Below are 14187 nucleotides of genomic sequence, written 5' to 3'. Positions count from 1 at the left end.
AACTGGGTGGTCAATTGGTTGGGGAGTCGACTTGGACTTTTAAAGCATCGTAGGTCGTCGTGGGATAGTCGCGTATATCATGGGGTGCAACGCGACAAAGTAAACATGTGGCCCGTGCACCAGTGCCGTACCCCTGTCCTGCTGGCACAAATACCCCTGTCGTTCACGACTTGATACCATAGATCTACCAAAAACAACCATCAACTTTCAAAAACCTGCCACCGACTTCTTCACCGCTCAAAACTAGTTCATTGAATAGCTCATGGTGCATGGTGATATCTGGCTTGTCTTTTGAGGATATCGACGTTTTGCTGAGGTTTTGCAGCAAAAGTCGCATACTAAGCAGATAGGTATCGCCTTTGACCATAGTGACCTGCTAATTTGACCTTGCCTATGGGTGTTACTCCTGTTGCAGCCTCCACAGTAGCAAGATGACGTGCAGCCGCAAAAAATTTCGTGGTGCAGGCCCAGTTCACATATCAGTAGGACGTTCCAAGCATTTGATTTGGACCGCCGAGCCACGAGACCATGCGAGCGAGCAGAGGCTTGCAGCTCAAATCCACACAGAAATGATAAATAAGCAAAATCGGAGAGAGGCAGCAAGGGGAAGGGGTCAGGGTCGAGGTCGAATGGATCGAAGGCAGGAAGAGCCCGCTAGAATTGCACGAGAACAACCTCCCGCTTCTTACGCCGCTGAAGTCAAGCCCGAGCACGACAAGCAGTGGGGAGTACTGCCAGCATGGAAGCCCGAAGAACTCGAGCGCCTTGGTCGGTTGAATCTTCGGAGTGGACTGGCGGCAGTAAATGCTACGGATTCATCGATCACTGCTTCGAATCGGAGAGGTCATCAAAACCCAGCCCTCTCTCTACAAAGCTCATTGCCTCCCGCGGAACGACTTGGTTTTGGCTTCTCTGATACTCGCAGCGGAAATCCATCACTCTGGAACCCGCCACCACCTTCAGCTCCAGCATCCTTTGGTGTTCCAGCTTTCTCCAATAAGCGTACAAGTGAATTTCAGCAGCACACTCGTACCGGCGCGACTTCACGATCTTCTCAAAATCAGGAATCTTCACAGCAGGCTCCCAACAGAGAACCCTCACAGAATACCTATACGGCCCCTCAAAATCCCCATACAGCTGAAATTTTGTGGCAAGAACCATCAAGGCCAGTCGTTCGGTTGCCGCCCGCACCTTTCAACATCCAGACCGAGAATACCTCCCACCAGTGGCAACCAAGCGTCATCAACCCCTCCAAAAGAGTTAAAATTTCAACCTCCCACGACATTGAGCTAGCCCAAGCCCGACTCCGACAAGCAATATTGCAAAGCAGAGCTCAGAAGACAGGCGCATCAGCCCCTTACGACGAAGCAGGAGCAGCAGAACAATCAGATAAGATGGGTCGATCGACGAAAAAGCACATGACTTCTGAGAAGGAGCACATTGCTTCTGAGAAGCAGCAGGCTGTCGATTCAATGAAATCAACACCAATGGCCCGCTCCGGCCTGGCAATTGCAAGCCCACCAACCGTTTCCCAACAAGACCAGCTACCCACCTCCCCTCAAGCCGACCACGAACCACAAGTCGCAGACCGTCAAGAAACAGTTTCGTCACTTCCAGCAGACATGGCAGCCTTCGAAAAGCTGAACTATCAAACCCAGAAGGACAACATTGTTCTTCGGGATTTGGTAAATCTCTTGACCGAGGAGAAGGCGCAGCTGCGGGATATGAATGCAGAGCTACAGCGCAGACTACGCGGTGTCAAGAACTCGATCTCAGCTTTTGTCCGAGCCACTCCCGATAACGACTACGATGCGGAGAGGCTGGAGGAGTTGGCACGGAAGCAGAGGGAGCTGATTGAGGAGCTGGAGTTCTGATGTGATACTGACATCGTTCATGGAAGGTACCTAGACCCGGCGTTGATGGAAGGGTACACATGGCGTTGATGGAGCTGTAGATATAGAAGGTGTTGTAGGCGGATGGTGGTTCATGCCCGGCGTTTCCACTAGCAGGCACCTTTATTCAAGCCGCTAGACGGGCTTCTTGTATTCCCGCCAACTTTGACTTGGAACCACTGTGGGTATAACAAACAATAAAGTACAATAACTCCATAACTGTTCATTTGCACATTTGTAGAGTACTAGGAGCTACCCTACTAGCAAGAGCTTTCCTGCGTACCGTATACCATACGCTATTCGCTTCCAGCTCCTCCGATCCCCAACTCATCCACACCAAGGAGCTGTAGGCTCGTGAGATAAAGTGCATATCTGCTTCTACAACAGGAAGACAGGAACGTATTTTGTATGAAACCTGTCCTGAGGACGGTTACTGTACGAAACAAGCCGCTTGCTGCACTTGCATCAGCAGACTAAGCCAAGAAGACGCCATGAGGAAACGTACGCGCTATTTAAATCGAAAGTATTGATTTTATTTATCGACTTATAGCCAGAGCTACAGCTACAAGTCCAACAACCACCCTTCAACCCCACCCCATTAGCTCAAGTAGGCACGCACCATGCCCGGTCAATTCCCCATACCCACCCAACCAATCCCCATCACCTCATCAGCCAATCCAATCCCGCTTATCTCATCAATCAACCCAATCCTTAAACCCCAATCCTCCTTTTTAAACGAAGACCATCACCAGAAGAAGGTATTTCGTATACACACATCAGCACCATAGACTTCGTAAAGAAAATACGCAAAACAAGATCGTTCAACAGGGAACAGAACCCGGCGCAATCTACCCAATTTCCCCCTCTCCACCAACACCCCATATGTCCTCCAAAATAGGCGTAAATATAAACTCTGGGTAGCAAAAATAAACAGAGGAATATATAATCAACCAAACGCATTCACAGATCGCTACCAAAAGGTTGCGAAAGAACAATAAGCAAGCATAAAATTGTAAAGGGGTATCAGCCAACATCGCAAGGGTATCTCCAGCTGAACCAGCAGGAAAACGTTTTGAACGATATGTGCATAAGAAGAAATGTTCTCCGCAAGTTTCCGATAAAAAAGGTATATAAAAATCGTGGGGAAGGCGGATGCGTGCTCATTCTCGAAGGCGCGAGAAACAAGTGCGGGCAATAAAAATTACGTAAGTCCAGACGCATTAGAATGATATAGTCTTATAAGGCGCAAGAAGAATGGGATCGATCTGTGGATGGGCGAGTTGACAATGTCACGCATACCCTGTCCATAGATGTAGCGCGGGGCGAGCGACTCCGCGATATGAAGCATGTGCTTAGAAGAGGTATGCCGAGGCGAGGGCAAAGACAGTGGTGAAAGCAACCGCGGTGCTAGAGACAAACATTGTGCTGGCTGCGGACTTCTTGCTGGTGGTCGGTTTGGGGGGCTCTGCGGTTGAAGCGGGACCCATCGCAAGGTTTCCTGTTCCTGAAGCTGACGCCAATGTGCTTGACAATGAAGATTGGTTTTGGAAGAGAATGTGGGGCCCATTCGATGGTAGGATGATGGTAGAAGAGCTGGACTTGCTGCTGGATGAGCTCGACGATGAGCTCGACCACTCGCTACTTGAGGAAGATGGGGTGCTGGAGGGAGGCGCTGGTGCTGATGACGATGAAGGAGTAGGTGTAGGTGTTGGGGTTGGGCTCGGGGTTGGGCTGGGGGAAGGAGAAGGGCTAGGGGAGCTGGAGTCAGCTTTGGAAGACGATGATCCAGAGGAGCTGGAGTCAGACCCGGCGTTGAAGACGACGACCTTGGCCGTTCCGCCTTTAGGCACCGTTACTACACAGAAGTCCGCTCCCCCCGCCCCAGTAGCCTTGTCGGCACTCGTCACACTGGGGATGCTGCTGGAGCCGGAAGCAGGATCGATCTTGCACGGAAGGCCATTGCATCCTCCGCCGGGGCACTCGATACTAACACCAAACTTTGGGGCAGTGCCAGAAAGGCTGGAGCCAGTCCAGATAGGATTCAACCCGATCTTCGCGAAGGTAGTGCCATCAGCCATCGTATTGGCTCCGGCAACATACGGCGCCCAGTTTCCATGAGGCTTTGACTCATCACCCCAGATGCATCCATCATCAACACTAACTCCGGGAGGGTTGATATAGTAGCTGGGACCCGTTAGTAGGCACGAGAAAAGGGGATGGGCCAACGTACTGAGCAGCGGTGGCCAACCAGTAGCTTGTGTCTGGAACCGCTAGGTCGGAGGATCCAGTGACATGTGTGGGAATCAGCATTGCCTCATTTCCTGGCAGAACCGTCTGGCAAAAGGCAATGCCTGATCCACAGTTGCTCTGCGCACCCAGAGCACCACTGCCAGGAACGCAGTATGGCTTGTTAGAGAATGGCTTGCTAATTTGACCATTGTTATCGCAATAGAGACCGCCGTTCTACGAGAGTTAGTGATACAAGTCCCCATCCCCATCTCCAGAGCCGCACGTACCATGGATGGATAACTTGTCGCTTTTGGATCCCATTGAGCCATAACCTCCCCCGGTGGGCAAGCGTAGGGGCAATAGTTGCCCGGCTTGCACGGTTGATCAGGACTCATCGCCCAGCCAGCATTTTGCGATCCAGGTGTGACGGCAACCAGGCCCGCATCGCTCGGGAAAGCGCAGGTTCCACGCTTCTGCAGTCCACCTTCGACACCTTCGGCGCGCGACGACTCGGATGTTCTCTTAAGGCTGTGATCGTGTCGCTTCCCAAATGCGCCCAAATGCGACAGACGGTGGGCATGCTTCGCCTCGCAACCCGCCGACAACACCAGCGCAGCGACGCCAATGGTCGCCTGAATATCGACGAGCTTCATGATATGGACGATATGCGAGTCCGATCAATGGTTCGTCGAGTAGCACTCGTGGGGCGCTGCGAAAGACTGCTCGTTCGAGTTGTCTGCCCTCCCTTTTCCTGATCTCGGTTGTTTGTGTGGTATATATATACGTAGAATTTTGGATGCCAAAGCCTGCAGTGGATGTGATCGAAATAGCAAAACAGCAGATATGCAACAGCGCAGACTGATCAAAAGAATGACTGTAGTGAGTCGCGACAAGAGCAACGAACGTGGTGGGAAAGCTGAAGCTGAAGGAGAAGAGGGCGAAACGAAGGAAGGACTGTGCGATGCGGTGCGGTGCGGTGCGATGTGGATACATCGAAGAGCGAAACGGGACAAAACAACACAGAAACAACGTAAAGAAAGGAGCAGGAATCGAACCTTGAAGCCGGGGACCCCCCAGCCAGGCACCGCGCAAGGCCGTTCCTTGAGCAGCCGCAAAGCGCAAATGGTCAATATTCCGAGTCTCTGACTGAGCCTGGCTCCTTCCCAGGCTTCTCCCCCCGCGCTCTCCATGAGCGGAGGACAAAACAATCTCAGCCCCTGGCTTAGAGCGCGATCTTATTTCCTGCCACGCCAATCAAGCGGGCTCAACTCGCCCAAGTGTCTTGGTCGGGCTCGGTAGCCCGCCGCTTGTGCCTGGCGCTTGTCGCAAAAGAAGCAGGATCCAGCAGATTTAAGATTGCCCTCGCGCTCCCTGCCGGGGCTGCTGGCGAATAGAGCAGAATTAAAGCATAAACATCGGGCAAACTTTGATTTGATTTGGCTCCTTTCGTCCAGATCCAGATCCAGGTCTATTGATCCTGATTTCAGAGGCAAACCCCCCAGGTGCCCCAAAGATTGCGGCCCTTTTACCAGAGATTCTGGTCGCGGCTGGAGTGGTGATGGACCTGATGATTAGCTGTGTCTGTGGTGTGCTGAAGAAATAATGTCGGGGTTGCTGTGCTCCCGATGGTTCCAATTATCCTGGAGCCCCGGCTTTTCATTCTTCTCAAACCCGACCATGTCTGGTCTGGCGATAATAGCTCACGGTGCTGTACCCATATCGATAGTCTGTCCCCCGTGTCCAGCACGGAGATATAGTTCGTACCGTGGTACGATTCCGTACGAAGTATAATAATGGCGTTATGTTCCCCGCAAACTCGGTTCGATGGAGTGGACACCGTGCATTTGAGTTTCCATTCTTCGTACTCCGTATTGCCGAAAGTCTTACTTCGTACTGATACGAAGTACTCCGTACGGCAGATGTGTATCGATATGGAATGATGATGATAGTGATAAGACAACACTGCTAATGTAAGCGGAAGCACAGCGTCGCGTCGCGTCGCGTCGAGCTACCGTACTTACTGTAGCAGCCAGTTGTAGCGATGATAATTCGCGAGATAGATGGCCCAGACTCCCATGCCCTTTACAGACCATCGGCTCCTAATCCAATCAAGCAATGAAACGTATAGGGATCTTGCTACGTAGTAAAACGGTTTGGTTTTCGAACAGGAGAACGAGGGCTGGGGAGGGGGATGCTTAGCAACGTCCTTGATACAAACAACTACGAGCTTAATCATAAAAATCTGCCATTTTGCTCCCAGATATTATTATTGCATTATACATTATACAGCTTTCATTATGCATTATACAGATTTCCCCACAACTTCATGGCAAACAAATGATCCCGATCTTCGCCTCACCATGTACTTTCCCAAGCGCCGATCACCCGAGAAATATATTCTTACACTCAAGATTCAACTTTACCAGACTTCTAGTATACACTTCCCAACGCCGATGCTGCCATTTCCCCGACGAACGTAAACGCTAGTGCTAGAGGGCTGTCTTTGCTCCTAGATTTTGAAAGTGATGACTAGGTAATAGTCAAGGATAATCGAAGCGCCGGGAGGAATTTGGGCGGGAATTCAGGCGACCGGTGGCGGTAATTCATCTGGCAAGACGGGAAAAAGTGGCAAGTGCTTGGCACATGTCAATAGTTATCATTTTCTCAACTTTAATAGTCACCATTTTTGCCAAATCGCCTCTGTCCTGACATGCATCCTCCAGTCTCTTGCACCACTCCCCAGATGCGAACGTATGGTAAGTCAGGCCAGGCAGTTGGTGCAGGGCCAAACCAGTTATCATTTCATATATAACAACGCCCAACGACCAGATGTCGACTCGGAAGTCTTGCGAAGCGGCAGAGCACATCTCTGGTGACCAGCAGAGTGGAGTTCCAACGAAAGTGGCCTTGGAATCTAACTCTTTGGAGAGGCCAAAGTCGGCCAGGCTAAAGACGGGACCCGTAACTAGATCCTTGAAAAGGGTATTTTCTGGCTTGATATCTCGATGGATGATATTCTCTCTATACAGATAGTATAGGCCTTGGTAATGTCCCTAGCGATATGAGTAATCTATTTATTCACCATTTTCGAATGCCGATTCCTCTTGTCGTCCAGATAGCCGCGCAGCGACCCTTCAGCAGCAGACATGAATATTTCGATTGGCCGTCCAAGCTCCCAGCGCTGTGAATGTATATTTTCAACAATGTGCGGCTGTGTCTGACCATGAGCCAATGCCCCAAGTATAACAAGCAGTACGTCGAACTCACGTGTGATAGCTTGGCTAACAGTTCCACTTCGCGTTTGAGCGCTTCCTTCGTCTCCTTTTCTTTCTTTCGTTGGACAGTGACGATCTTGACAGCCATTATGCCGCCCCACTGAAGATCAATGACTCGACTCATACGCCCGCAACTTCCTTTCCCTAGGTACTCAAGTTCATGATAGGTTACCAAACCACGGATCTTATTTTCTGGTATCTGAGGTGTTTGAATCCGAGTTTGGTAATGAGTTGGTGGAAGACCCATAGCGGGAAGGGTCACCTTGGAATCGAAAGGTAATTTCCTAGCAGCTAGCGCTGTCCTCTCATCTATACCACGGTCCCACCACCTATCTATCACAATCAGCGATGGGAAGATAACACTAGAATCAAGCTTACCTTTGCCGAAGAATTCAACGAGGAATTCGGCAGGCCCTACAGTGAGACCCCAATGTCGAATTTCGAGAAGTGCTCGTTGCTTTAGTATACCAGTAGATGTGCTAGAAAATTTCCACAGATTAGAATCGATCTTCCGTGGGCATGTCTTCGTTGTACTTCCAGAAGAGTCATCTCGGATCAGAAGAGTGTTCTTCTCCAAGAAGAGCTGGCACTGCCTCCGTGAAAACTCCCGTGAAAGCTGTTCTGGGAGTCCTGGAGGGCCGCAGACTACACTAAAGGCCCTGTCCCTCCCGAACGTCAAGATACAATCTGGCTTGAAATAGCCTTCAAAAGTAGCATTATCTTATTCCCACCGTCTGCACTGGAGGTGACACAGTCTCGGTTCCGGGTATCGTTGATAATTGCTCTTGCAATATCATTCTCTAGAGAGATTTGGAACCAGCGCTTGTCTGCCATGGAAAGATTTGCGGTGGAAAGATTTGTGGATGTCACTTGGATGATTGCAAGAAAATAAAAAGAATCATAATAATGGGCAGAGAAACATGGCCACCAGAGCTGTTGGCAGCTGGAAACATTTCGCAATAAAGAGTCACGGCTACCTACCTACCTATGTAGGTACCTACTCGTATTTGATAAGCGCTTAACGCATCTATTTGCTGTCGGCACATCAAAGCCATGTGCAGGGCATCTACTCTGTACCTTATGCTGAAATCACTGCCAACATGAGTGCCCTGGCCCAACCGAAATATTAGGGGCGTCACATTCCCCGGCTTCCTCTGGCGACTAAATTGACTGGTCAATATTCTGGTTCTTTGTGCTGCGTACTCTGTAAATATATTCTTTGAACCTTATCATTAACAAATCATCCTCTTTTTTCCTCTCGATATATGAAAACCCGGGGAAGAGATTTACCAACAACGATGGATCTGGATATAAAAGCATTGGATGGCAAACTCAACGCCGTGCTAGACATGCCCGCTAAAGATCCTGATCATCCCGTCTCCCGTTCCGCGTCGACGTCGTCGCTGGCTAGCACATCCTCCGAAGCACTTAACTATCATTCAATGCTCGTCCACGCCAGGGAGTCCCTTACAGAAGAAGAACAAGCACGACGGGCCGAAATCGAACACTTGCGTCAACAACTTTTGGACAATGATCCGGAACGAAGAGTGATGCGCGAACAACGGGAACGGGAAGAGGAAGCAATCAAAACTCTCGCGATGTGTGCGTGGGTCACATGCCCAGCATACGAGAGTGAGGCCTCACGACTCACGATACGCCGCGCAGCAGAAGACAGTTCGAGGAATATTTCGGGGGAGGGAGGTACACCGATATGGGCTGAGAATGACCAACGATCCTTGGAACTTCAGCGGCAGAAGGAAGACTATCTTCAAGTGGCGAGAAGTTTGTCGATATTTTTGGCTGGTGATGAGGAATCTGAATGTGAAGGAGTCTTGCGCTATCGACTGCGAAATGTGAAGACCCTGCTGCGGCGCTACAAATCTCAGTGGCATAAATCCAATAGCCGTCTTCGGCAAGATGCGCACAAGAGAAAGCAGCGCGTCTCTCAGGAGATGTCCTCAGGTGGCCTGCCGCCATTACCTATAGCGGATATTTCCTCAGTCACGCTTCAGCTTTCCCTTCTAGTGACTAATAAATAAGTTAAATTATTTTTGGGTCTACTGTGCGAAAGTGGTTAACCCTATACAACTATATTGAACGTGACCAAGTCGTCTCCCAGGGAACCGAAACAGGATCCTCCTAAAAATATATTTCTAACTATAAGGCAGATCCTTTTTGCAATATAGTATAGCTATTTGAAGTTAATATAAAGCTTCTATTTAATGAAATAACTACAACTTATATAGAAATTCGTCCTAATAAAATACAGTCTTAGTACGTAGACCGACAGCGTTCCTTTCATCAACGCACTGTATAGGCTCTATCCGCTCGCCCCGGGACAGGCTCCTGAGCCCGGTATTTGCTCAAGGCCCAAATACGCAAATGCTATCAATAAGATGCTGTAGCGTATGCCGTGCCGGCTTGTTGTATATGAGATTCATCACCGGTATCACTTCAGTACAGAGTTGGAAGAGCCGCCGCCAAGTTATGCTACCGCTGTACGGCCTTCCGAAAATATGTCCCACTGGACAAGACACAGCTCACGGGGTCTCGTTCCCATACGGGAGGAGTCACCTTCGATAAACATCAATTCTGAGCCGATAGAACTCCCTCTAACTGAACTATCTCGCGAAAGTTCTCTAACTGGACGCGTAGAATTGCCGGACAATAGATTGTATTCGAGAAGATACCCCTTCGGGAGGCTCTATCCTATACAAGAGGAATCACCACCTCCGGTAAATTTCTTGAAGAAGCCAACGTTGCAGAAGGAGACGAATTAGGAGGCGCTGTATTGGTAGACGAATAGCACCTAGACATTGAAATATACACTCGCTATAAATCCTCGATCCCTTCACCAAGGCTCGACCCACTCAGGTGCTGTGGCATGATGATCTTGATAATAAAAACTAGACGGACCTCGCAGATCCATGCCTTGTTCAATCATGCATCTAGTTTGATGCTTTAGTAACTGCCTGTTCATGCGTGAAGTCAAGAATTTCCTACGCCTGGACGCGCTAGGCCTTACTGTAATTGCACGAACGAGCTCCCCATTCGGCTGATTCATCCGTCTTCGATGATTGCGGGGAATCTATCCATCTATACTTAGTAAACTAAAATTCCACACTCGCCGACTACTTCATTGAACATGGCAAACATAGTGCCGTTGCATCTTGGACACCTTTGTCCTTGTTGGCCAGCCTGCTTGAGGCTACACCTAATACAGCGGAGCCGAACTGCGGAGTTTGAGCTCATATTTTCAGTAATTAGTCGATTGGATCGAAGTTGTTTTTGGTATCTGGATGGCCTTTGGCTTGTTCGAAAGGCTGGTATCTTGTAAAAATGTTAATAATCTCTATTGAGAAAGGAAAGATAGTGCAGGGGTCCATGGAGTCTTCTTTTACATCCATTAAAAAGACTGATTCAAATCTTTGGTTAGTCATAGTTTGGCATTCATCTTACATTTTCTCAACCAAATATGGTAATAAGTTGATTAACTATATTCGCTTTGAGTAAAGTATAGTGAGCTTGCCAGACTCGTTATTTTCAATTTATTCTCTCTAAAGCAGAGGAACCTCGACCACTCTTTATTGTAATTGACGCAGGGGACGAACGAAGGAACGGATGTCTTCGGTCATGAGCTTCGGCTCCTCTGCTGCCCCGAAATGTCCTCCACTGGGGAACAAAGTCCATTGGCGCAGATCGCTATGCGCGGCAACGATTGAGCGGGGCGTGTACATCAAGTCCTTAGGCATTACGGCAACAGCCGTCGGTACGCTTATCTCGGGCTTGATGTCATTGACCAGCGCCATGGGCTGGTGAAATGCGGAAGCCCGGCAAAATAGCTCCGACCCGATGAAGCTGTTCGTGAACCAGTAAAGGGAGAGATGCGTGAGCAACGTGTCTTTGTCAAACTTAGTTTCAACATCTCCATGGCAATCGCTCCAGGCGCGGCGACGAAGGAGTATCCACGCCGCCAGACCCACGGGGCTATCGTGGATCGCCCAGGCAAGGGTCTGTGGGTCAAAGGCATTGATCAAGACATGGAAGAAGGCTCCCGGGCCTCTGTCCTGTCCTTCGACCAGAGCCCGTTCTTCCGGCGTGAAAATGGCAGGGTCAACAGTGTCGTGTGACACGCCGGGCAGAATGGGGAAGCTTAGATGCACGCCTATGACTGATTTGGGATGCGCATGTCCGAGTCGAGCGCTCACGAACGCGCCTGCGTCTCCTCCATGGGTGACGAACTGCTCATAGCCAAGTTCTCGCATCAGCTTGACCCACAGATCGGCTGTTTCGATATAGCCCACACCGTTCCGCGGCAGCGGTCCCGAGAAATTAAAACCCGGCAGTGAAGGTACGACAACATCGAAAGAATCTTCGGGGCTGCCACCGTATGCAACAGGATCGGCTAGCGCCATGATAACGTCTTTGAAGTCCCAAAACGTCCAGGGCCACCCATGATTCAGAATAATAGGAACGGGGTTGGGTCCCTTGCCGCGCACATGGATGAAATGAATCGGCACGTCGTCGATCTCGGCGCGGAATTGCGGGAAGCTATTGATAAGTGCTTCTTGCGCGCGCCAGTCAAAACCATCCTGCCAATAGGTTATGAGCTCGCGCAGGTAGGTGCCGTTGACTCCTTGAGACCAGTCGCTGTTGTTAAGTTCGGGCGCCCAGTGCGTGTTGGAAAGGCGCGTACGAAGCGCGTCTATCTCACTTTGAGGTATGTTGATCTTGAATGGTTCAATCTTCATTGTTACTGTTTGTTGAACGCAGTTAAATTGCTTCGGTTCTGTTGTGTGGCTGTGAAATGCGGGGTGCGATTGAAGACACGGCACTCACAGTGACCCGGATCGGTTCAGCAGTCTCACTGGCAATAGGTATGATCAAAGAATTCCTTTTATCCTGTTTTGATAGTGCGAGTTGTACACATCAATTTTATGAGCTCAGGAAGAGGAAGAGGGGGTTAGGATGGATGCTTGGGGGAGTTATACAAAACAAGGCACGCGCACAGACCAGAAGGAAGCATGAGTCAATCTAACTCGTCAGTCAACGAAAGTCCTGGAGGGTTCAGGAAGGTTCGAGAATGCAATATAAATTTGGGGCCAGCTAAATCGTTATGCTAAGATAATTCTTTTAGAATTCTTAGGTATATATATTTAACTTGCACTCCTAACTAATTAGTACTGGATTGCAAGACGTGTATATGCTAATTAAGTTGCGACTTAAAAACATATATTAAAATAAGATTAAAAGAACAGAGCAATTCCCAGATTTGCAACTCGACAGTAGCAGCGTTGTCGATCTCAAGCTCACTATCCTATGGTATATACTTTAATTACTTGAGCAGCAATGTCACTAATAGCCATAGTTGGATCTGACTGGTATTGTTATGAACAGTTTGTACACACCACTGATATATAGAAACCAGGTCTCGTATAGTAGAAGATAGAGCAGAGCGATTTGATGGAAGGCCTGCGGATTGCGTTGCGTTATATTCCGGTATTGAACTTATGTATACAGTGACGTTTACTAAGCAGTGCTCATATGACCGGTCATCCGAGCTCCGATGACCACACGTGACTCTACATAGAACATTTATAAAACGTTTTTCAAATGCTTACTAAGTACTTGTAGCGCTCTAATTCATAGTCCTGGCGACTAATACAGGGCTAGGCCCAATTGAGCCTAGCCAGCAACTCGTTTTCCAATCAATCTGAAATCTACTTCTACTATTTCTACTAACTCTACTTCTCCTATCCTGTCTACTTCTACTACTACTAGCTATTCCTATTTCTTCAAAATAAGTATAATATATATTATTTATCGATCTTTACTCAATTATATTATATATCTAACGTATAAATTCAAAAATAACAAAAATAGTAACTTTAATAGTTTTATATATTATCACGAATTTACTAAATCTAACTTTTACTTTACTCTTTCACTTTCACTTTTACTTTATTTTAAATATATTTTTATTATTATTTAGTATATTTACTAACTAATTTTAGATTATTTTCAATATATTTTCTAACTATTTTCTAAATGTTTTATATTATAATACTATTGTCTATTAATAATCGTACTAATATTTATATTAACTTAGTTAATCGTTTAACTAATATTAGTATATAAATTATTGAAAATATAAATATTTTTTAAACGTTTTCTGAATATTATCTAATTATATTAAAAAAGTATACTAGTAATTCTAGCTAATAAGATATTCTGTAAATATATAAATAACGAGAATATTATATACTTTATTATAATAAATTCTTTCAATTCTTTATTATTTTCTAAATATTTTCTAATTATTTTATATAATATAAATATAAAAGTACTAATATTTTATAAATATATATTCGTCGCAATATTGAAAATAGTAGTTATAATATTAAAGTCAAAGATAGAATTAAAAGTTGAATAAAGAATATATATAAATCGAGTTCTATATATTTTGAAAACGTTTTCTAACTATTTAGTCTAATTACTATACTTCGAAATTAACTTTTACTAGTATTTACAATACTATTATAACTAATACTACTTATATATATTACTAAATTTCTTATTATTTTGAAATTACTTTCTAATTACTTTCTAGTTGTAAATTTATTTTGAGAAAATAATAGTTTAGATTATTTCCAAAAAAGTAATCACTTCAAATATATTTTCCAAATATTTTCTAACTATATTAAAAACTATTATTACTATAAGTAAGAAAGTTATTAGTCAAATATATAATTTCTAAATATTTTCAAAACGTCTTCTAACTAGTTTATAAA

At 46.8% G+C, this 14187-nt stretch overlaps 5 protein-coding genes across 5 annotated transcripts; 2 read left to right on the top strand and 3 right to left on the bottom strand.

Moving 5' to 3' along the window:
* Positions 1-431: 431 nt before the first annotated feature.
* BP5553_06285 (uncharacterized protein) lies at positions 432-1874 on the top strand (the record flags this gene model as incomplete). Its single annotated transcript, XM_032014908.1, has 1 exon — positions 432-1874. The coding sequence occupies one exon, from the start codon at positions 432-434 to the stop codon at positions 1872-1874; it is 1443 nt and encodes a 480-aa protein (XP_031868329.1).
* Positions 1875-3244: 1370 nt separating this feature from the next.
* On the bottom strand, positions 3245-4774 carry BP5553_06284 (uncharacterized protein; the record flags this gene model as incomplete). The annotated part of the gene is made up of 3 exons (XM_032014907.1): positions 3245-4076; positions 4123-4355; positions 4409-4774. 3 exons carry the CDS (start codon positions 4772-4774, stop codon positions 3245-3247), a joined length of 1431 nt encoding a protein of 476 aa, XP_031868328.1.
* Positions 4775-6724: 1950 nt separating this feature from the next.
* BP5553_06283 (uncharacterized protein) lies at positions 6725-8230 on the bottom strand (the record flags this gene model as incomplete). The annotated part of the gene is made up of 4 exons (XM_032014906.1): positions 6725-7174; positions 7389-7729; positions 7775-8083; positions 8128-8230. 4 exons carry the CDS (start codon positions 8228-8230, stop codon positions 6725-6727), a joined length of 1203 nt encoding a protein of 400 aa, XP_031868327.1.
* Positions 8231-8694: 464 nt separating this feature from the next.
* BP5553_06282 (uncharacterized protein) lies at positions 8695-9435 on the top strand (the record flags this gene model as incomplete). The annotated part of the gene is made up of 1 exon (XM_032014905.1): positions 8695-9435. The coding sequence occupies one exon, from the start codon at positions 8695-8697 to the stop codon at positions 9433-9435; it is 741 nt and encodes a 246-aa protein (XP_031868326.1).
* Positions 9436-10980: 1545 nt separating this feature from the next.
* BP5553_06281 (Uncharacterized protein) lies at positions 10981-12147 on the bottom strand (the record flags this gene model as incomplete). Its single annotated transcript, XM_032014904.1, has 1 exon — positions 10981-12147. One exon carries the CDS (start codon positions 12145-12147, stop codon positions 10981-10983), a length of 1167 nt encoding a protein of 388 aa, XP_031868325.1.
* Between the last annotated feature and the right edge of the window lie 2040 nt (positions 12148-14187).

The sequence above is a fragment of the Venustampulla echinocandica genome (assembly GCF_003357145.1).
Source record: "Venustampulla echinocandica strain BP 5553 chromosome Unknown scaffold_4, whole genome shotgun sequence".
Lineage (NCBI taxonomy): Eukaryota > Fungi > Ascomycota > Leotiomycetes > Helotiales > Pleuroascaceae > Venustampulla > Venustampulla echinocandica.
Note: the sequence above shows the minus strand (reverse complement) of the source record. Positions and strands in the feature narration are given on the sequence as shown.